Genomic DNA, 24,288 nt, shown 5'->3' with positions numbered 1-24,288 from the left:
TGATAAAAAGGTAAGTCATTTCATGTAATCGTATGAGTTACGTTATAAGAAATTGTAAAAATAACTGCTAACAATTAATTTATTATTTATTAGCTACAAAAATGTAACTAATATTCATGAAATGACTATAACTTATATCTTATAAATGAAAATTGATAACTGATAGTAAATTCATTATCTGAAGAAAATCAAATTGGTGTGACTTAACCGATAATAATGACATTGACATTAGTTATTAATTTAAAAAAAATTACCTGAAAAATAACATCCGAACCAGTACTCATTTGTCGAAACATTCCAAAGTGCTTCATAAAAGGATTCTCCATGCCTCTGGTAGTCAACATTTATTCTCAGTGGATTTTCTTCCAGTCAGCCATTAAGCTTCACATCGTTTATAACAAAACCCCCTCATTTTTGGTCCCTTTGTGATTCGTTTTTAAATGTAATGATTGTGATCATAGCTTTGCATTGACATGAGAAACACATGTATTTCCATAATGCTTCGTGAAAGGATTTTCCATGTCTATGGTGGTCAACATTTATTCTCAACAGACTTTCTCCCATTTAGCCATTAAGCTGCACATATTATGACGAAATCTCCTCATTTGTGGTCCTTTATGATTGGTTTTTGAATGTTCGGAAATTTCACTCCATGCATTCCCAAGGCACTAATCCCTCATACACGCGTGTCGATGGCTGTGACACCGTATGCTTTTCCAAGTCTTTAAATCATCAATTATAGCTAAACAAAAGAAAAAGAAAAATAAAAAAGAGAAAGAAAACAATGCAGAGGACCCTTCTCCTATAAATGACAAAGGGCCACTAATTCATACAGGTTCCCCTTCCCCTGGCTGACCCTGAATAATCTTCATCCACGTGAACAATCATCTTTGAAATTAAGCAGGAATCAAATGTAGAAGCTTCTATTTTAGATAGCTGAACAGATGGACATAACAACAAAAACAATATTTACATTAAACATAAGTGACTGGACTACGTTCACGATAAATCATTCCAATAATCATTTCTGAACAATACGACCTCTCTATCCATGAGAATAAAGTTGACCGAAGCAATCTGACCGGGGTCCGACTCAGCCATGATTCCATAGACGTGAATAATAGTCACTGCTATTCTGACTTCGGTGCATGATTTTAAAGAAACAATGGGTGTCTCCATTTGATTTCAACACCAACAGAGGCAATAGAATATATTTTTTCTCACACAATGACTTACACTACGCAGAGATTAACTAGATTGGGGCAAACGCACAACAATATATCATCTAGAAACGTAGGACTCGTAGATTTAACATGATAACCTGAACGGCACAGTGGCGAATGATTTCAGAACGTATAGAATAACAAACACGCAATGTGTTTTTTTCCAGACAAGTGCTTCTTTCTTAACTTCAAAGTATCAAAATGGGATGACAACATCATTAATGCTAATGTACGCGCACGGACGATATTAGGAAAAAGTCATCATAAATAATCCATTTTTTATAACTGTCAACCTGTTCTATATAAAGGTTAAAAAAAAAATCTACACATAAAGTTTAAATAAATAACATATTTCTTACAAAGAAATATAAATAATTTTCTAAATGATAATTGTCTAAACATTTTTTCTATCAGGCCACATGACCTATCTGACCCTTAACGTTTAAATGATATTTTTCTAAATTTTTATGGCGACGTTAAATTATCCTCAAATTTCTTATAAAAATTGTTAATAAATATAAAATTTTTTAACTATTAATTATGCACAAATTTAAAATAAATTTTAAAAATAAAAAAATCTAGATATAACAGAATAGTAAGAAAATACTTTATAATAAGAATAAAAAGAAAGCATTAATGATTACATTAATGTATAAATTATATAACAAAAACGTGAAGTGTAAAACGTGAGACAGAACTAATATGCAATAATACCTTAAGAGATACTCCCTCCATTTAAAAATAAAAAATATTTTTTGAAGAGTTGAATGTTAAAAAATGTAAGGCATTTTTTGTCTTTCGAGGTGTAATCATTATCTTTTTTTCAGAAGTGCCCCTATTAAAAATGACTTTATATTTATTGTAGGGTGTTTAATAGGATAAATATAAAAAGATAGGGTTAATTAAAAAGTAAATAATTATTTTATTAAGGGGTGAGATTCGATTAAAAATGTTTTACATTTTTAAACGAAAGAAGTAAAAAAACTTTAAAAAACACAATTCAAATGTAAAAGTAATTATGTTAACTTAATAAATTTAAATTGATGCCTAAGAATAATTTCAGAAAAATTTCAATAATCTATTAAAAAACACGATAAACATCAAAAAAACCATTTAACATTGAAGGTAAGGAAATTAAATTGAAATATTATCAAAAGATATGAATATATTTACATTGTCAAAGTTGTTCCTCATATTATAGTTCCAGGTAACTTAGATCATTTATACAATTGAGTCATGTAAATCTTGTACGACGTACGGGAGTTAATTTAGTTTAATATTTTGAAGCCCATATTAACCGGTTATTTATTTTGTCTTCAAGCACGGTCAATTAGACGCAAGGCAGTTTCACCAAGGCAGAAAAAATCCAAACCATACGCCTGAAAACAAAACAATTTTGTTTAATGCTGTAGCAAAAAAATTCTAATGAATTTTTAAACCAAAATATCAACTATTTAAAGTTGAACCTTTTTTTTTTCAAAAAAAAAATTCTTCATTTGAGGCACCATCAACAATTCAACACTAAATTATTAAGGACTTTTACATATATAATCCATATTATAAAACCAAACTAAACAAATAACCCAATATTTATAATATTTTATATTATGATTGATTTATTATATTTATCAATGATATATTGTTGTATATCAATGATAACCCTTAGTAAATTTTTAAATTTTTAATGATAAACTCTTCACATATCAATAATAAATCCCTCATATACCAATGCAAACTGACCATATTTCAAATTTCCAAAAATTTGATTCATGTCTTTTGAACACAAGATTTTTTTTTTTTTCAGCCAAATTATCCAAATTACTTATCATCTTTCTTCCCCCACGTCCATCTCACCCTAAGGATATACTAGAATGAATAAGAATTAAAAGTTTGGCGGTTGACGAATACAAATATTTCTCGTTATTTGTCAATTAATAATCAGAAAGGAATGAGGACGTGGAAGGTAATCCATCCCCCATTCCCAGGAAGCGGAACCCATGAACATGTTTCCCACATGCATTGCAAGAACTGGGAGGCAGGTTTAATCATTTGAGGAAGTGAGAGAGAGGGGGGGAGTGGCTGGAGAATGGAGCGAAGCGGTTAAAAATAATACCTCGCTACAACAAGATCCAATTGCCTACACTTTACACTATTTACAAGCAATCATTTAGAATCATAATCATAAATACGGTCATGATATCTCCACCAATTTGCCAATGTAGATCTTGCCTTTCAATGACGCTGAAGTCCCAACTGGCAAGAATATGGCCGGTTAGGCTGTAGCATCAGAGCCCAAATGCCTTCAACATGGAAAGATTCCTCGAGGCAAGGATCATTATATTGTCAAGAAAATCTCCAAAGCAATAACAACTCTGCTCTGAGTTCTGGACAGGCACTGCTGCTTTGTATTTGCTTCAGTCTCCATACGAACTTATATGGTGCACATCCATATGCAGGGAAGTCAAGACATACTAGTGCTTTAAGCCTTTTTTAGTCGTTAGCAACCGAAAGGTAGCATATCGAGGGTTTTAGTCTGGCTTGGTGTACTCAAGTAGCATGTGAGGGGACCTATATATCTTCACCAGCGTCCAGTATAGTACCTCTTCAACTCCAAGCTCACCCTCGGCCCTGGCTGCATATATATCCTCGCAGATGGCTATCAACCTACATTAGAAATCATGCAACAATTAATATTACTGCGTGATAAAGTATCTTCATAAAATGGATGTCAAGGATCCCCTGGCATAATAAAGCCTCCGGAATCACGTTGAACTAGTTTGACAAATTTGAAGTAACAACAAAAAAATTTTATCACGTCGATTACTGCCATCTTAAAAAAGAAACGGTACCTGTCACATGAAGGCAGGTTCTCGAAGGGAATTCTCATCCTTAAGTCAGAGCACTGAAGTCTGATAAAACGGCCAACAGCAAGAACAAAGGTTATGTAGAGCCCCCATATGCTAAATTTGCTTAGAGTGTCACCAAGAATACCCTCTGTAGCATTATTATGGGATACTTTCAGAATCATTACCCAAGGAAATAATTTGGCACTGATAACAAAGGATGGACACGAATAAGTGAGAAAAATCTCATGGCCAACTTACGTGGTGGTGTTTCCTCAGATATTATAATTGCCATGGGTCCTGTCAAACCTCCGCATCCACTTGAATCAGATGAATTTATATCATGAAAGGACCACCACTCATATTGCTCATGATTTATCATGAGATCAGCACTCACAGAATTATCCTGAAACTCACACTTCAGTTATCTGATAATATTTTTAGAAGCATCCTGATGAAATATAATAATAGTATATGTTGAAGAAACCTATAGTAGTAGATTATTATTATTCTAGGAAGAAATATGTTTTCTTGTATTATTTTAATATGTTGTTTCCTTTGTGTTATTTTAATATCTTGTAAGAGGAAATCTTAACATTGACTTAATATGGAGATGTTATTAAGGTTTTCTTATTAGGCATTATAGCTTTGTTTAAATAGACTTGGTTGCATTTGTAACGGGCAACGCTTGATGAATGAACGAATATCATGAGTAAAGTCTAATAGCCCCCCCTCTCTCAGCGTCTGTCTCCCTCTCTTGCTCCCCACTGTTCTGTTCTTCATCTATAATTCTCCCTCCCTGTTTCTGGTTTCTCTCTACTCTCTCCCTTTGTCCGGAACTGTGCTAGCGTGTGTTACATCACATTCAGAGGTCAAAACATCTATATATTTGCATTCATCAGAGAAACATGAAACTAATGCAGTTCAACATCAACTCTTCTATATCTTCCCTGTTGTCTCATTTAAATTCGTTGGTCAATATTAAATGATAATAAATATGTGGCTCTGACAGAGGGGCTCCAATTATTTGCACCATTTAAATATAGGAAACTCACAAAAGTAAGTTAAATAAAGAGAAAATTGCTGATATATAAGTGCTGGAAACATGAAGTTCATAAAAGTTAGTTTAACAAACAAGAAAACAATGATGATAAACAACAAACACTTGGAAAATGATTACCTCTACTTCCAGTGGTCGAACATCACCAGAACCAGTGACTCGAAAGAACCTTGGATAAACGCCATATATCCTAAAGCTGTTCATAGAGCCGTTAAGAACCTTTTGAACATCTGACTCTCTTGGAAGATTCTGTGAATCAACTGGCTTTTCAAATTTAACTAGTTCCTTCCCTTTCGGCCTGTCCCTCCAAAGTAACCAGGTAAAATATATTTCCATCTCACTAGATGGTCTATGCCAATCAAGTGAATGGATCAATCTGGTCCGAATGACGGCTGGGACAAGCCACAGTGTACTAGCATCAGCTTGGCAGCATATCAATTGGATATCATTCTCATTATATGTATTTAAGTAGCCATAGGGATCAAGATTGGCATCAGACCCAAGATTATCCCAACGGATTTTCTCACACAGGGTAGTTTGGTACAAATTCAACCTTCCACTTACTGTCTTGATATCAACCTGAAAACTGGCATCTTTGATGGGGTTTGCAATGTTTGTTGGGTTACCGCTGCTGTACATCTGTCATCAAAACTAAGATTAGAACTGGCACATCATGTTTAATCATGTTCTGCTCAGGAAAAAATAGGACCAATTGTGTGAATATAATCATCCAAAAATTTGTTTCACATTTAGAATTGTCGTATAATTTGTTGGCTAAATGCGTAGTTCTCAGACATTTGCTATAAATGACATAGACATAAGGACCATGAAGCTGCCTTATATTCTAACTTTCTGTTTTCTCTTGTCTCTAGGGCTTTAATTATTTGTTTTGAATCACTTTTAACGTTGAGTTTAGGTCTTGCTATGAGTTTGTTTCTTTTTGCAGGGTTCTTTATTACAGGGGTATTGCTTTGCATAGAGTCTAGTAATTGTCAGGTTTGTGCCCTTTTCTTTAGGCTTCTCTGCTATAAACGAGGATATATTGATAAAACCTAGAATACTATTCTCTTCCCTTTGATAAAAGGACCACAAAACTTCCATACTCACAAGTCACACCTTTGGCAATAAAAGTGAGAAGCGCAATTTAAAACTTAAAACAAACAAAAACATTCATGAATGAAACCATTACAGTTTTGCTATCAAAAAATGGTTGTGCGTGTCAGAAAGATGTTTAGCAAGAAAAAAGCAAGCAAAATCATTTTGGCAACAACACAAAGTAATTCCATGATATTAAAGGCAAGTGAATTGACTTACCAGCATAGGAGCCCATATAACACAGATTAATATGAAGAACAGGCATATCCCATTGCAGCATTTGGTCATTTTTGTCTGTCTCTCTCCTTGTTTGTGTGTAGCTCTATTCAAAAGTGCATCACATTTTACAAGGTACAGACTTGCATTTATGTCCTCCAGCTGAAAAGGGCAAGAAAGATGTAAGTACAAATTTCCTAAATGGTTAAAGTGCAATTTTTCCTCAAAAGTATTCATGAAGGAGCTATGGTCATCTTAACTGGTGCAATAGTTGTCATCTTTAACAGTCATTGTGAAGTCAACCATTAGTGCATAATGGGAGACTTTTTTCAGAAATACACTTTTGGAAATGCTTTCAAGGCAACCCAGCTAAAAGCAGATTTCTTATCTCCACTATCAGTGTCGCACAATTCAGTATTGCAAGCAGTCAGTTGATATCTTTTAACTTCATTTCTATGACTGAAATCTAATGTTGAAATTATAACTACTATTAACAGAAATATAATTCAAACAAGAATTTTAGCATGTTATATTAAGATTCAATTACCTGAGAATGGTCATGCTTACAATAAACCATGGAGTTTAATAGTTGAACAAAATTTCCATTCAAAAGATGAGGAAATTCGAAAACAAATATGATGATTAAATCACATTGCAATAGAGCCTACCTTTAGCCAGTCGTACATGGTCAATGATGTGGTTGTGCATGACCAGTCAAGCACACATCGTAGTTCATATAGAAAAGGTAGAGCACGATAAAGTCTATATCCTAAATAATTGATTCGTGAAACTTCACTGGTCAGAAACTGCCGATACAAAGTGCTCTTGTGAGGGATGCCATGGCGAATTTGTACAGCCTGTAGTGCAAGAGAAACTGCTTTTGCACAATATATGCCACGGAGAGCTAGCCCAGCAGCATGTTGTTGAAAAAGCTCCAATTGCCAGGCATACTCTGTAACTGAATATGTGAAGAGAATGAGGTTGAAAATATAGAAAATCACTTTCCCTGTGGCAAACGAACAGAGATATATTATACGATCAAGCACAATCAGGAAGAAGATAACCTGCATTGAAGAATTCATTATTGTTAACAGTCCAGTTAACATGGCAAATCAAGCCAAACCAGTAAACACGGAGTTATCTGGCCATTATAATTTATATTAAAGAAATAAATAACAAGAACCACAAATATACTGACAGGAACCAAAGTGGTATAGAAAGCCTAAATCTCACCAAGTGATACAGACTACTTAACAGGATACCTAATCAGGATGTCCTCCCACCTCAATAACTAACTTTATAGACAGTTTCCTATCTCGCTTAAGTCCCTACCATTTGGTATCAGATCTGATGGTTGGAACTAGGAAGCTCTAGAAAGAGCCATCTGCAGAGGATTCTAATTGTTGATAGGTCAAGTAAAGCGTTTTGCAGGGGTGCAGATGGAGGCCATCAACATCCTGAGAGCAGCCAACTGATAGGAAATCAAGGTAGTGTGAGATATCTAAGTCTAGTATCAAGCAATATGGGCTTTCCTCCGTTTCAAATTATAAGACACTTTTAGATAAAATCTCACATATCAATAAACCTCATTAAATGCATCTAACAATTTTATCTTTCCAAAGCAAAAATATAAACTTCCAACAATACCCATCATTTAACATAATGAAAAGAAAAGGAATGAAAATTACAACAACAACAACAACAACAACAAGCCTTTATCCCACTAGGTGGGGTCGGCTACATGGATTGCAAGACGCCATTGTGCTCTATCATTTATTAAGCTTTTAGAAATATTATTAATTAAGAGATCACGTTCAACAACTTCCAAGAGTGTTCTCTTAGGCCTTCCTCTACCTCTCTTAATCGGACTCAAAGTTATATGTTCCACTCTTCTCACTGGTGCCTCCCTTGGTCTTCTTTGCACATGCCCAAACCATCTCAACCGATTTTCTAATTATAGAAAAAGAAAAGGTAATATTAAAATTGGTGCATTTAATAAAATCTTAATTTATCCAAAGTATCCTATATTTTGCGATGGAAAAACTTATTCAATAGTGCCTTATAATTTGAGATGGAGGTAGTACTTAATCAAGGTAGCTTTCCTAACTCAGCTGCTAGCTTATATGCCAATCACTATAATGTATTACAGCTCGTTTATGTGACTTTTAACCACCACAAAATTTGTTCTTGAAAAAATAGGGGGGAAAGGTGCAAAACCGAATCATGCCTCTATAATTCTGTAACTTTTTCTGGTATGAGAGAAGTGGGGGGCCTGCATAAGTCCAAATCTAAGTTTATCAGTCACCCAAGAAATGCACATGATCTAGATCTGGATTAATCTAAGTTTATAAACACTAGTGTTGTATATAAATACACAGACCAGTTGAAAATGTTAAAAAATTGACATACCATTAAAATAAAGACAAACTCTTTTGGAAACTGATCTTCAAGCTGATATACATCAAGGAATTCACTTTTATTTTTAATGACAGACTGATAGAACATGGCAACAAGAAAGAATACAATCAAATCTGCACAAAATATGTAGGCATACAGATCAAGTTCTCTTTTGCCTCCACCAATTACTGACAGTATATGGTAAGGAAATCCCCATTCTTCCACAAAACCTCCTTGCTGCGCTTCAAGAATTTCCTTGGCTACATCAGCTGCAGGAGTTAAAGACTTGTGCCATTCTGCTGAAAAGCACCCCATTACAGGAGAGGCATAAACTACCTCAAAAACAACCAGTGCGACATTGGGATTTTCTAGGCTTCTTTCGATTCTTTGAACATGAACCCTACTAGCAAAAGGGCAGAGACTGGGGTTCTTTTCCTTGCACCTATCGTTGTGAACATTTCTGAGCAACTGATTAATTCCAGACTCAATCCTCTCTGGCTGAATCCCATCTTCAGGCCAGAAATTGACATCCATAGACACCTGGACAAAATAAGGAGGAGATTCTGCTCCTTGCGTCAGTGATTTCCAGTACCTAAAGAAGCTTCTGATTATCAGTTTCACCATATTGGTTAACTGATTTATCAGATTCCAAGCTCTATCATTCCAGTTGTAACTAGTGGAGACATCTCTAGCATAGAGATCATTTCTATTAAAAAACTTTAAGTCTGTACAAGTCATCCATTCACCATCTTTTACAGTTATGGAGCTCTGAATGAGGGTAAACAAGTACACAAGAAATAGAGGAAATGAACTGACAACAAAGGATGACGTAATTTTGTCTGTGGGGAAACCTAATTCACGTAATAAGTGAGAATTAATACTCAACCCACAATGCTGGATGATGATTTGGTACAGATACTGAAGTAAAATATAAACCTCAGTATAAATGAGCATGATAATCCAGAAAATGTAACTCGGGCCTGTATTTACGCACAAAGCATACAAGAAGAGAGCTGCAAGATAAACCATTGAAAGCAGGCTGAAGTTCCATAAGAAAACAAGAACAAAGCAACAGTAACACACAATATCATTATTGGAACGCATCTGAGACCATATATGACGGAAGATCCTTCCTAACTGCAGACTCGCAGCATCAGAACTCTTATCAGACTGAAGAGATGAGGAACGTTCCAAATACCCATGCTGGGTCTCTCGACTCTCCATATCATCATATATCCCATCCTCCATAAATGTCTGCTCATTCACATCAGATTCTTCTTGTGCAATGTTCAAAAAGCTCACCAGGTTATTGACTGCCTGATTTCCAATGGACTGTACCTGGGAAACACCATCACCTATCAACTGTACAGCAGATTTTAATGGGTTTTCTTTTGCTTGCCCTTTAATTTTTGCCTTTAATTCTAACTCTCTAGAAGTATCATCATCTATTTCAGTAATCTCACACCTAGAAGAATCCACCAAATACTTCATATATTCTTCTGCAAATGGAGTTTCCATATCCATGTTAGCAGGTGATTTGTGCAGTTCAATTGGAAAAACGGAATCCTCCCTTGCACTATGATCTAGTTTCCCAACAATATGCTCTTCTTTATCAGGGGTTCCAATGTCATTATTTGAAGCAAGAGAAGTGTTTCTCCTCCTTCTTAGACCTTCATTGCTGTGAGAAAATCCATCACCACAATTAGTGGATGAGTTCATGCTGTGGAGTTGTAATTGGAGGTTGAGCATTTCAGATTTCATCTTTTCCACCTGCATGTTACGCTGACGTTTTTTCTCCTGAGCTTCACGAATTTGTTGTAACTGTTCAGTTTTCCAAGCAGCTTTTTTCTCTTGCTCATGTACAATAGCACCAATTTGCTCTGCTTCCAGGTAGCGAGACACATAATCAAACTCTTGAGAAGAAAACATATACGACTGAAGTGATACCAACACAAAAATGATAATCTCAACTAATGCAGATCTTGCTGTAATCCGAAAACCATAGTCGTATTTGTAAAATCCAATGATCTCAAAAATGTAATCCACAGTAGCACATTTCCCAGCACTAAATCCCCCAACAAAAGGAGACTGGTAAGCAAGAGAGAGAACAATTAGAACAAAATTATATATGCGCAAGAACTTGAATATTTTATTCTTCTTCTTCAGTATTTCAAGTCTCATGCGAAAGAATACCAGAGCAAAGGCAAGATAACCAAGATGTAGAATGTCATATTCAAGTGTTCCAGTAATCAATATTAGTATTAGCACAAGATCCAGCAGATGGCAATAGCAGTAAAGCCTCAAATAGTCAAGAAATGTCCACATGCTTTTAGTGTCAAAAGAGAGATCTCTCCAAACAAATGTGTTCTTACGTTGGGACATAATCTGATGATAAGTTGAAGACCCTGACAAACCAGGCTGGCGATCAGCACGGAGTTTAAAACAAGCCAGCATGAAGACCACAAAATAGCTTACAAAGATCCGGGGGTCATCAACAATTAGTCCTAGAAGAACCAAAGGAAGGAACATGTTATTCAATTTGAAGGTTTCAACGTGCAAGACTAAACAAAACATATTATTCATACATACATATTAACATAATTAACATGAGTGTGTTAAAAGGAAGCACTAAAAAATTGTAAGAATCAATGTCACTAGTTTCCTCAAGCCAGAGAGAAAGGTACTCTAGATTGTTTGAAAATGAAACAGATAATTATAGCATCTGAAAAAGATAAAGAACTTAGAAGGCTTAATGCTTATAAAGAAAACTTTATAATGCCCTCAAATACTGAACTATTAGAAACATATGTACAGGCATTAGAATTCTTCATGAATTACATTCTAAATATGGAAGAGAGTCATACCGAGCCAACAATTTCTACAGTAATGGAAATACTTAGTTGAACTTCTCCAGCAGTCATGGCAATGAATCTCACTTGGGACATGTGAATTCAATTCATCCATCCAGATGACAAAATATTCCAGGATGAGAATGGAAGCAAACAAGAAAACAAATATGGGCCAGACTTTACGTATAATTTGCCGACTCAAAAGAACACAAGCAGCAAGCAGTGCAATATACAAAATTGATATTGCATTCAACAAAGCAAAGCTAGCTAATAGTAATGCTATCATGTTTATCTCAAGACCAAACAAATTAAACATATTCTCCATCCAAAATTTCAGATATATTTTTAAGAGACTCTTCTGTGTTTCAAATCGCTCCTTTCTCAAAGCAACAATCCTCTTGTTCCACTTGTGACTCTCCTTTGTGCTACCCCAGATAAACCCAAATGAATATTTACTACCAATACTGTCAGAACCTCCTGGTTTAGAAGGTGCAGTATCACCTATTTGAGAAAAGCCAGAGGACAAAATTTCTGAAGAATTGTTCAAAACCCCTTCTTGTCTTGCAGATGGTGGATGTGAATTGAACAATGATTTATTTCCCTCATTGCATGCATCAACATTATTGAATGCATCTTCTATGGAAACAAACAATGGACAAGGTTCTTCAAACTTTTCTTTGTTTAAAACTGCATTTCGCATCCTCTCCAACCAATGAAAGACATTGTACTGAAGGGTACAAGCTGCAATTACCAGAACTTTTCCTCTCAATCCCGATTCTAAACCCCAAAAGCCTCGCTGGAATACATGGAAACCCAAAAATAGAGATATATCATAGTGCTTCTGCCCGGGAAACATTTCAACCTGCTTGCCCCACATCTGGAAGAGATATTCAACTGCAACTAGAAACCCCGTGTATGCTAAAAATGACTTGGATGGGATCCTAGAAGTTTTTGGGAAAGTGGAGCATATGACAAGGCCAAGCAGATATAAAAATCCAAATGCACTAATTGGAGAAAAAGATGCATAAAACAATGCAATAAACAAGATCTTCTCACTGTGCCAGATAAGAAATCGTCTGACAAACCCCACAATCCCTGACTCTAGTCGATCAAAGTCATCCAGTCTATTATTCCTGCTCTGCCTCCTCTCGTAGCTATAAAGTTGCATGACAATTAGGACTGCCAGAGACTCCCAAATATTTTTGAGAGGCGATGCCTTTGAGTCATAACCCAAATAAATGTAGAGATCAATTAACTTAGACAACCACATCTCAAGGCTTGAGAAACTGCTCAAGCTATATACAAAGATAAACACCAAAATTGCATAAACTTTTAACGGAAACCACAGCCGTCTTTTGGTTCTCTCAACAAGTTGTCTTCCAATGATCCACAGAAGGAGAAGGAATATGTAGCCAAATGATATACAATTAGGTCTCACCAGGTATACTGTGAGAAGAATTGTCAGGAAAGCTATGTAGGTTCCACAAGATCGATAAATAGATAGGAACTTCTGCCCAATTGCACTCAGATATGATGCTATTCTTCTCTCTGTAAAAATAATATATGATAAAACACAGACCAAAATCAAGAATGAAAGCAGTGGGAAAAATGGTGGAAATACAAAGATTCTTAGTGGTGCATAGTTTCAGAAAAAAAACCAGTACTCAATACTAATGTCTATTCAATTAATTTAACAGCATACAATATTCCTATTGCCTCCTGTTCATATCTCATAAGAGAAGTTAGCTGAGTACTTAAGATGTTAGCTTCCCTAGTTACCTTTAACAATTCTTAACTAACTCCTGACTGAGAAGTAACAGCTGCTTCCTTCCTGACTCTTCTTATCACAGGTATCACTTAGTTTTTCTATTCATGGTTTAACATACATTATACATAATGCTAGTATGTATCCTACCATTGACAACTTCCTAATTATAAATTCATAATTACATCATTACAACTTTTCCAACATCCAGATTTAAAAAAAAAAAAGGGTTTTCCATCATCCAATTAGACTATCAGACTGTGAGCTGATCCTAGAATAATTTCCCTACCCTCAACCACAAAACCCCCAACAAGAATTTGGCATAAAAAAGGATAACTGTAATTGATGTCACCTACAGACAGTTCACATGCTTGATAACTTTCCAGGGTTTATCTCCTAATACAACAATTAAGAGAATCGGCATGCCAATCATATAAATTCAGGAAAAAATAAAATTTTTATCTACAACTTTTTTCTTGAAATAAAATGGAAGTTGATCAAAAGTGACAGAATAATATCCTTTTAATTATCCAACTAAAGTATACAACCATATGTGAAGAAGCAGCAGTCACTAAACCCTAGAATCCTAGAAACCACTGCATACTAGATTGCTAGAACCTAGGAATCTAAGATATTAAGTAAATCATGACAGAAAGTATTTTTTGAAGTCAGGTTCCTAATCTGTTGAACAGAAAATGATAAATAAAATATAACAAAATTGATGGGCCTAGGGCCCAATAAACCCATGCTGGGCAACCAATCAGTAATCAATCACGGCAACAAAAGTTAAAGCACAATATGTAACCTAAAAAACAAGTCAAAGCGTTATAAGCCATAAATAAATTCACCAAAAAAAAAAGTACCATAAGAGAAAGTGTCATGGCTGTATCTCACAGAGGAGGAGGCATATACAGACAACAGAACAGATTTGTTTAGACCAGCTTTTAAGATACTAAATCCAAGAGGAGGGCTAGGGGCATGCTGTACAATTGCGGAAAATGAAAATAACATCTCAAAACCATGGTTATGAATTGCACAGAAGCAAGCGAGTAAAGTCACTTCCAAGAAATCCCAAGAACTATCTTCTTCAAGGAGACCTGTATCAATTCACAATATGTCCAGTCAGACTTCTCTTTTCCTCATTACATCACTAGTTGGATGGCAAGTAAACGAGGCATCAATATATTTTTCAACAAAACAAACCCACCGCATACCTAACTGCATTAGGACTTCCATACTGATAGAGCCTTTTTTCTCCAAAGCAGAAGAGATCAAATTAATTTGAAGAATGTATAGAAGTGCAAAGTGAACTTCGCATAGAAGAACCAGAGCCTGCCTCATCTTTCTGCTAATGTTGTGACTCAAAAGATATATCAAGAAAAATATCACTGCATAGTAGACATAACAGAAAGCAATCAGTAAGTTCACATTAAGTCTCATCATATGACATAGTACCATTCATCTTATCAGTTAAAAGAACAAAGGATAAATGATTTTTTTCAATCAATCAGCAAAATAGATAAAAAGAAAAGAAAAGAAAAGAAAAGTGATCAATGGTTTGATAAAGCATACTATATACAGCATGGATAAAACCAGGCTTAATGGCAATGAGAAAGATCAATGTCAGCATGATAGCTCGAGAGCTTTTGCGCAGACCCCATGCTATTGTGGCCACAATCAACACCTTAGTCTCTCCCTCCACTGTAATTGAAAAAATAATAAGACAACATTATAGAGACAGATATACTTTAAATTCAGTCGACAAAAATTAATTTGTTTAAAAAAAAAACAGATAATGCAAAATAAACGATAAGAAATAAGCAAGGGTGGTGGATAAAAGTTTAGCCATGTAAGTCAGGTAAGATGGCTGATACATAAAAGAATGTTAAAATTAATAAGTAAACAATCACTGGTGCAAAAGAGTAATTTCTTCCTTTGCTCTTCTTCTATGAGGATTTACGAGTCTTGTGTTAGGTGTTAATCCATCAGTCTTCACAGATTTTGTTATGCTACATGTAGGATGCTCACTTTTATTCCCTTAACCATTTAATACAACCAGAGGAGTTAGTTCAAGCAAGTCAAAAAACAAAAAATGAATGTAAACGTGCGTATTTGCGTCCAAAAGGCATATACAAATTAAAAAAGGAAATTGATAGGCATAATTATAAACTAAAAAGGGTTGTCAAGTTTTTAAGTAACTAGCATGAAAAGATGGTAACTATTACCATTGTCAGAGGAACATTCATTTGAAGAATTCCCATCCTCGTCTGACAAGCAGAGGAATACAGAGTTGTTCACAAGATTACCCAAGGCAACCAAAATTCCCAAACAAAACTGTGCAAGCAGAAAAAGTCCAGGAATAGGATAGTGCCACAAACCGACCATCTCCCATATTTTCATGTCCTGAACACACGTATAATGGAACAATTATTTAAAGATAAGTTTTTACATAATCAAACGGCAATTTTCAAAGAGATAATTACCCGTCCAAGTTTCCAATTCAGGAATGCAAATGCAACATTAAAGACATAGGTGCTAACGGCCCACAAGAGAATGAAGACAAGAAGCAGCCCATTCAACCGGTGCAAACGAAACAAAGAAGGGAAGGCATAGATGATGTAGCCAACATAAGCAAGTAGCCCAAATGCACATAAGCTTGCAAAATGAAAACTCCAAAAGGACAAAGCAAACAAGGAAACCTGTAAAAAATTTCAATATTTGACAATTTATACATGTTATTCACCCAAGGAAAAAGAAAATTCATAGACAAGTTATTTCATAGCAAGTGAATTAAAAGAACATTACAATGAAATAAACAGCTGCAAATGCATCAGAGGGATTATCAAACAAGATTATGTACCTCCCAATAAGCACCTTCATAGAAGAGAAGGAACCAAAAGACAGATAATTTCCTTAAATAATATAGCTAGTGACGCATCATTTATCGTTTGATTGGCCCATTGGTCATTTGGATAATAAAAATATGAAACCATTTCCTTTCCTAATTTAGTGATTTGCTTCATTTAGATGAAAAAGGTATGGATATTAAAATTAGGTCTGGCCAATAATTAGCATGAAAATGGTAAATTTCAAAGGGACAAAGTTTATCTTTATACTATGAGAACTTAAGCTTTAACTTGAAGACTGATAAATGAAAGAGGCGCCTGCTTGATCCAATACAGTAAACACAAGTCTTGCACCTTTGAAACTTGTTGGGAAAAACCTTACATGCAGTTCCATTTATCTGTGCTAGCGAGGTAATTAAAAGCAACAATTGTATGGCTTTCCAATAATAACATGACAAATATATGATTTTCAGAGACAAATATGTAGTCTACGACTCACTATCCCATGATTTGATTTTTATTTTTTATTTTTTTTTACAGAATTCTTAACAATTTATAATTTTACAGAGAACCTGACAACAAAGATACAAGTAACTGCCCCTAAGTCTAATCCTATCAATTATTGATGAATAAGCATCCAACTGCTTCAAATTTCAGTAGGTCTTGTAGAAATTTTCTGGTTGATTTTTGTTAGTTGTATTTATCCAAATCAGAGCAAAGTCCCTCCTCCACTTCTGTCAAGATCAGAATTTGTTTCTTAAAGAAGTTAAACAATTTGAAAATCAATATTGTCCCAAATGGCGAATAAAATTGATTTTAGGGAGGTAGAAGCAAACTCGATCCCAAATACACCATTTGGTATAAAGTCCCCCCCCCCTAAAGGATGACCCAACCACTCCCCATCTTCCCCCTTCTATTTTCATTTTCATTGTGAATTCACTTATTTACCAGTCTGCTTCCCTTTATCTTTTAGGCATATACCCTTGTATTCCCTAGTGGACCAGTAATCCGTTCTTTCCTTCCTTCCTTCCTTCAGTCCCTCCTTTCTGTCTCCTCTCGTGAGTTTTGGAGCCAACTAGAGGCAGTTGACATCCCAGCTGACTTTATTCAACAGCCTTAGTTTGAACTGAACTGCTCTCGATTTAAATCATTGAGATATTGACTTCATGTTTAGGTTCAATATAAGGTAACTGTTTAATTTTTGAGCCTACCAAATTTTTATGCTGAGGATTTTCCTTGTTGATTGTTATAATACTTTGGGGGTCTCACTAGTTCAGAAAATTAGGTCAAGTTGCTTTTAACCCTTTTTTGTGGGGCACATCTCCACATTGGAAGGGAAAACCAATACAACATACTTCTTGGGAACCAATGTGCATAAATCTTAAATCATGGCCAAATCACAAAGCACAATTTTTTCCAGACAAATTAAAGGCGAACTCATCAATTCAAAAAATTATAATAATAAATAAATCATATTGACTATGATTATTAATAGTTTCATACTCTTTCATGATTTAATGTGCCCCATGAAATTAATGACTTTGACAGTCAAAATCATGTAAGAATCATCAGAGAAAACATAAAGTAGATTATATTATGTTTTCAGGAATTTATACCGGGAAACCATACGTGAAAAAGTTGATGCTAAATGTCCGAAAAACAGATCCTCTGAGTAAAACGTTTGTGTGCTTCACGCCAGATCTGCACAGTTAATTTACAAACCCAGTAGGATTCAGGCCATATAACATATTACCAAAGAGAGGAAAAGAAGGGGAAAAAACACAAAGATGAGTGCGTTTGTGCAGAGTATTCACAAGCAGCACATAACCTCGTCATTATTAGATTGAGACAAAATTATCAGTGACTCTTTTTTTTTTTTTTTTTTAAACATCCGCTCCTGCAACATCTTGAAGAATCTAAACCAATACTTGTCAGCGTCATTCAAGCAAAAAATGGAGGATCACTTATCCTTGTATTGAATCCTTAAATAGTAGTTTACTAATGTATCTCCTAGTTTATATTTACACACAGTAAGATATGAGCAAGTAAAATGAGTTCAATATCAAAGTCCTTCCCTTATCCCCAAAATATGCGACAGATATGAAAGTCAAAATGCGACTTAGTTAACAGGAGGCAGGACCTACAGGCTATGAGCACTACTTAAATAATTGCACACAATTCATTTAACAACAATATAGGGTGTCAACTTATAGTGCACTCAAAAGTTTAATGGCCAATCAAAAAATTTAAAAAAATAATAACAAATTATCTTTAAAAAAAGCCAAGAGAAACACTCATTTGCCAAAATAGTCTTACAAATTGGACATTAACTCTGACTACTAGTAATATTATGATGCAACAGAAATAGTTGTGGCCTATTTACATGACATAAAGAAAGAATTTTCTTTTTCTTGACACAAAATAACTACATCATCCATTTATAAGCTTTTGAACTATGTCCTTGTAAGAGAAGCAAAAGGCAACTCAAACAAATAGGTTTCCATTCTATACCTTGATTCACGAATAAAAAATGAGTGGTTAGATGGAAGCAGTTGCTCGGTTAAGCTACTGTCTGTCCCAGACATAATGAAATCCATCTCCTCCAAATCAGATTTGATGAAACACAGCTGCATAGGAGGGAAGAATTATGAAGAGAAAACACTCTCAGAGACAAACTCAAGGTGCATATATTATCACATGTGTAATAAGGATAATTGCTTACAGTCGTATATCATTACTCTCCTAGTTGAAAGTTGAATAAGTAATAACACTAGTGTTACGGTTAAAAAAAGCCTGAAATGCGCTGTCCAAGCATCATAATACAATAGTGCCAAAAAGAAAGAAAGAGAGAGACTACAAGCATCCATTGTTGATAGTTGATCGGCACTCAAGTAAGGTGGAGAATCCTTTCTTAAAAGCTAACTATTGAGATGAGACAAACAACCTACTTAAGTACCCCCATAGAGCAACTAAACTACTCAATGTGAGATTTCACATCACATACTACCTTGATCGCCATCAATTGGCTAACCTTAGAGAGTCAATGTCCCAACTGCAGAACTCTACAATGCTTCACTTAGCTTATGTTGATCAAAACCCTCTCTAAGTAGCCTCTTCTAGAGCCCTCAACCATCAGCTCTGACATCAATTGATGAACACCCAAGGGAGAGGAACCCTCCTCAAAAATTAACTATTAACTATTTAAATAAGAAGCAAATCATTTATTCTCCATTCTTGTAATTCTCTTTTTTCCTTAATAAAGTTTCTTTTTCCATCCCAAAAAGGGGAAAAAAATTTATCATACAATTCCAACTTAAAGCCATATAAACCAATCAAATCTTGAAAAAGATACATACCATCATATAAAAACAAACGAGAGAAAGGCTGGAACAAATCTTGAGCCACTCAGAATTTACAGATATTTTAAAGAGACCAATCAAATCAGCTACTCTTTCAACTATACTTGGAAGTTCCACAGGAAGTTGATATATGTAAAGCAGGAAAATATTGAAACCTGCATAAAGTTGAAGAGTCCTCCACCACCTATAGAACCACATACATATGCAAAAGCTCAAAGGAGACTTAAAATGGAACAGTAAAACATGACCTAGAAAGAGTGAGAGAAAAGAGCATGATGAATAAATGAGTTAAGAAATCACCTGAAAAGTCCAAGAAAGTTGCTTGTTAAAGACCAGTCCACAAGACCAACACAGCTACCAATAAAAAAAGGTAATGAAGCCCAGGAAGGATGGCTAATTCCAACAACTAGTTGAATAGCAGGTAACAGCAAGCATGAAGTGACCCGAAGATGAGAACCTTCAAGATGACATACAGAGAAACTAAATGAGACAGGAAGAGCAACAGTGAAAAATGCTTGACATCGCTAACACCAAGATGCAAGTGTCAGAAACAAAAAAAAAATCAATATCAAATTAACACTGCTGTATAAATAACACGAGTGTTTAAAAGGTCATAAGAAGAGGTACAGATATTGAAGGAAGAGCTTATAAACAGCATAGAAAATTCATCTTGTATAGTACTTTCTGATACCATAATGTTTTCCTGATTACTCTATTTTTTTTCTAGTATTGAATATCTCAACACACGCAAACATAACACCAAATGCAATCAACATCACTAATTTGATTTATTATTATCACATGTTAATACTCAATTAAACATGTAAAAAGTAAAATTGTTCACAATTCGTTTTAGAATATTTCAAAATTACAAGGCTATTCATAAGAAGAGTTCAATAGCTTGACTTGCCAAAAAAGACTGATATGTATTATACAACAGAATGAAACGCCATACTACATCCTCACCAACTTCAACCAGCATAACATGGTATTTGCAATATTCAAACAGCCTCCACTAGACTACATACAGTTCATGGCTATCACCTTTTACTGACTCATGTCCTGTTTCATCAAGTGTAAATGGAATGAAGAAATACTAATAATTTCCAAATAATACAGTACGCATGCATATTATCACCCGAGAGAGAGTGCATGGGTATTGCCACATAGCATGGACATGAGTATGTCAACTTCAATCACCCAAGAAGACACCATTCCCTCTATAAATGAATGCACTTTCCAAAAATAGACATTTCACATTGCAAACAAGTAATAGGTGAGAGAGAAAAAATAAAGCAACCAACAGAAACAAATACAAGGAAAAAAGGAAAGGGAAAAAAATATTTTACCCCCTCCCCACAAAAAAAAAAAATTAAGGCCTAGTTATAACTCTAGTCCATCAACTTTAAAATGCAACAAAATATCCCCTTGCTAAATAAAAATATGCCCTGTTAGTCCATCAGTAACGTTTTAAAGTTGAAGGGCTGAAGTTGTTATAAGGCCTCAGTTCAAAGGGGCAAAATCCACTTTTCTCCACCAAAAAAAAGACGCAAGAGGGTCTAATGAACTACTTACAAACCTATTTGTCCAACAATTGATAAGAACTGGCCACAAGATGAATCTTGCCATGTCCCAAGAAAAAGTCTGTTTTTGTGTATATCAACTAAAGCTACAAACATTACAAGGAGTTGCACAGCCAAGAAATAAATAACATAAGGGGATCTCCATGATTGAACTCTGCAAAAGTAAATTTCAAAAAAAAAAAAAACTAATCAGTATGTCACAAAAGAGCGAATGAGTTAGTCAGTTAAAATGAAATCAATCTCACATCATAAGTCCAATCAGGTTTTCCCACCAAACGCCAGGTACGCTCCATGAGCTTCCCTCAACAGCCCATATCACCAGATAAGTCACTTGAGAAAGTATGACTAGTACAGAAAAGATAATTATTGACCACAATAGCAACAAATGCCTTCGGGAATGAAATCCTACAAGAAGAAAAAAAAATTTAAAAAAAAAAAAAGGGGTTAGTGGCAGGTGTTAAGATAATGATAAGAGCAGAATAATGAGCTAAACCATAGCATCCAACACAATGATAAACAATATCAAGAACACATCAACTCTTAGTAACTTCTGCCTGAGAATGGCCCATACTCATAAGCAATTGACTCTCAGTTCTGTCCTACGATAAACATCAATATCATGTTTCAAAAATATAAAAATGTACAGTTAAAGGGTGTGGTTCATTGTTTGACATAATGCTATCATCTATTCTTATTCTTTTATTTCATTTTTTATTTTCCTTCTTGGGTCCTCCAAAAATGGGAAACATGCTCTACTGACTGCCAAGTGGACAGCATATGACGTGGGGTGAAAGTAGAAGAAATTATTATATATTTTCAACTCGTTTTATTGGTAAATTATCTTTTGGAATTTCACAATGGCCTAGAGAAATCATAATGTTGTTTGCACTTTGCAGTGACAATGAAGCTTTTACATAAGATAATGAGTGATTTACAAATAAAAGGATAATGCCCTGGACCAGCAGAATTACTCCCTCCCATTCTCTCTGTCATCCTTAATTTTCTCTTATGTCTTAGTAAATCCAGCAGTCCTATCAACATTATATCATTCATCATTTACATATAAATTTTAAGAAGGGATTTACATTGTCCGTTGATCAGAAAAGGGAAAGAAATATAAGAGCTTTCGCCTGTGTTTCCAGTTATATAAGTGACATCACTTCCACAGCCACAACCTGTCCCCACCCCAGGCCAAACCAAGGACTAAAAGAATTCCCGAAATGGACAAGTAATTTGCATATTGCTGATAAAAATCACATTTGCAGCTTGCAAATTGGCAACTTCAAACATAAAGAAATAGGTACGTACCAATCTTTGGTGCATTATATTGAATGATAAGAAAAGCTATCAAATCAACGAGAGATATCAAACTCCAGTTAATTAAAGCAGCTGCAGGAAAGGAGAGCACATAAAAGTTATCACATGCTTCAGTGATGGAGTAAATATCAACGTGTCCATATAAAGGAAGCAGCCATTAAGTTGTGAAAGGTAGTGAAACAATTCGAAAAGATATAAAAAGCTTATATTCTTTAAATATTGAAATTATCATAAAAAATAGCTACTGCTACTCACTCTTAAATTAATCTTTAATTTTCCACCAGGGTTCTTGTTTAAGGAGTACAAAATCTTCGGATACAATCATAATAAGACATGCCTCCCAAAAAGTCCACTAGAAAATAGGTTAAATTTCTGCACGGAGCACACTATGGTTCGAAGTGACAATTTTTACACATATCAAAGGACTCGACTCCACCTTTTTATTTTTGAAAATCAATTGAACCAGAGTGCGCCTCGCGTATTTGCATGGAACACAAAATAAGTGGCACAGTCAGCTCCCCATAACTTTTTATTATTTATCGATATTGTTTCACCGATAGGATATTATGGGTACGTATATGTAGGAAATATTCTCTCCCAGAAGGGCAAAATTTGATTTCAACCAGAAAACCAACCAGAGGATTTATTCCGCACCTCAAGCTCCATGATAATGAACAATGTCTGCCGTTCCACTCATTTCAAGCATATAATTTGTTAGACTAGCTTATGCTTTTTATATCATGCAAGCCGATCAGCTTTGGAAGCTACAAAGAAATGGTTAGCCTATAAAACAACCCGAATTCAGTAGTCATGTTCAAAAATGCCCCCAGCACAACCTTGGATTTGATTTTCCATAAGTTACCCAGTTCAAACCCTTCAATTAGGATCATATATAGTCACTGACACGTCGAAATAGTTCAAATTAGAGATAAAATGGAAAAAGCAATTTCTGGTAAAACAGAATTGCAATTTTACCAGCTAGAAGCAGCACAGGCAGTACAAAACCACCAAGAAATTTTCCCATTGGAGGCAACAAAACACACGATCACTTCAAATCCTTCACCATTGAGACGGTAAGAAAAGAAAAGGACATTCAATCTGCTCCCGAAACGCGAAGAAGCGTATTTCCCGGTGTAAAGCAAACTCGCCGGAAACTACCAACTCGCAGTCGCAAAATCAAAAAGTGGATAACCTCTTTCTTAGCCGCAAAGGCACCAAAAAAAAAATACTAAATGTGGTCGTGCACGTAATTATAGGGAAATGTAACCCCTATCAGCTCTAGAACAATCTGAGTCTCCAACTGCAAGTCATCGTCATTGGAGCGTTGGAGAAATATCGCATGTGGGCGTCCTGTTTCTGTCTTCCGTTAATACCAATTGCTCATGCAACAGGAGCGTGCATCGGACGACTTTTTTTTTTTTTTTGGGCCATGGCCGGAGTAGCGTGCAGCCTTTGTTTGTATATAAGAGGACTACAAAAAAAAGAAAAATAACGTATGGATGACGACTAATTAAATAAATTGAAGCGCAGATGGTCTATCTGGCAAGCTTACTTTCACATGGAAGAGAAGATTAAAATATACTAAACTCTTATTGATTTTGATTAAATGTGTACAACGATCGTTCTCCATCTTTAACGATTAATTTAAAAAAGGTTAAAATGTGCATTTAATTTTTTTTATTCACAGGAGAATTGCATTGAATGCCCTTGTGTAATATCCCAAAAACTTTTACTA

The 24,288-nt window shown here is 35.1% G+C and overlaps 1 protein-coding gene across 3 annotated transcripts; it reads right to left on the bottom strand.

Annotated features, from left to right (window-relative positions):
• Positions 1-3,126: 3,126 nt before the first annotated feature.
• Positions 3,127-23,970, bottom strand: LOC129304633 (piezo-type mechanosensitive ion channel homolog). Of its 3 annotated transcripts, XM_054944355.1 has the most exons (21): positions 23,529-23,965; positions 22,545-22,625; positions 21,482-21,641; positions 21,233-21,390; positions 19,954-20,110; positions 19,651-19,837; positions 18,806-18,921; positions 17,911-17,995; positions 15,932-16,147; positions 15,674-15,851; positions 15,021-15,149; positions 14,663-14,836; positions 14,312-14,545; positions 11,699-13,231; positions 8,847-11,338; positions 7,106-7,501; positions 6,441-6,599; positions 5,247-5,765; positions 4,328-4,472; positions 4,073-4,217; positions 3,127-3,887 (listed from the first exon to the last, which is right to left on the bottom strand). In XM_054944355.1, the coding sequence occupies exons 1-21, from the start codon at positions 23,575-23,577 to the stop codon at positions 3,752-3,754; spliced, it is 7,449 nt and encodes a 2,482-aa protein (XP_054800330.1). In that variant the 5' UTR covers positions 23,578-23,965; the 3' UTR covers positions 3,127-3,751. The 3 variants fall into 3 exon arrangements, with proteins under 3 accessions (XP_054800330.1, XP_054800331.1, XP_054800332.1); XM_054944356.1 differs by lacking the exons at positions 21,233-21,390; positions 21,482-21,641; positions 22,545-22,625; positions 23,529-23,965 and adding an exon at positions 20,620-20,650; XM_054944357.1 differs by lacking the exons at positions 3,127-3,887; positions 4,073-4,217; positions 4,328-4,472; ... (1 more) ...; positions 6,441-6,599; positions 7,106-7,501 and adding an exon at positions 8,498-8,709 and having other exon boundaries at positions 23,529-23,970.
• Between the last annotated feature and the right edge of the window lie 318 nt (positions 23,971-24,288).

This window comes from Prosopis cineraria, unplaced genomic scaffold, assembly GCF_029017545.1.
Source record: "Prosopis cineraria cultivar Desert tree isolate PC_DT_omini unplaced genomic scaffold, ASM2901754v1 PC3, whole genome shotgun sequence".
NCBI classification, from domain to species: Eukaryota; Viridiplantae; Streptophyta; class Magnoliopsida; order Fabales; family Fabaceae; genus Prosopis; species Prosopis cineraria.
The sequence above is the reverse complement of the archived record's forward strand: the minus strand, read 5'-3'. Positions and strand labels throughout refer to the sequence as shown.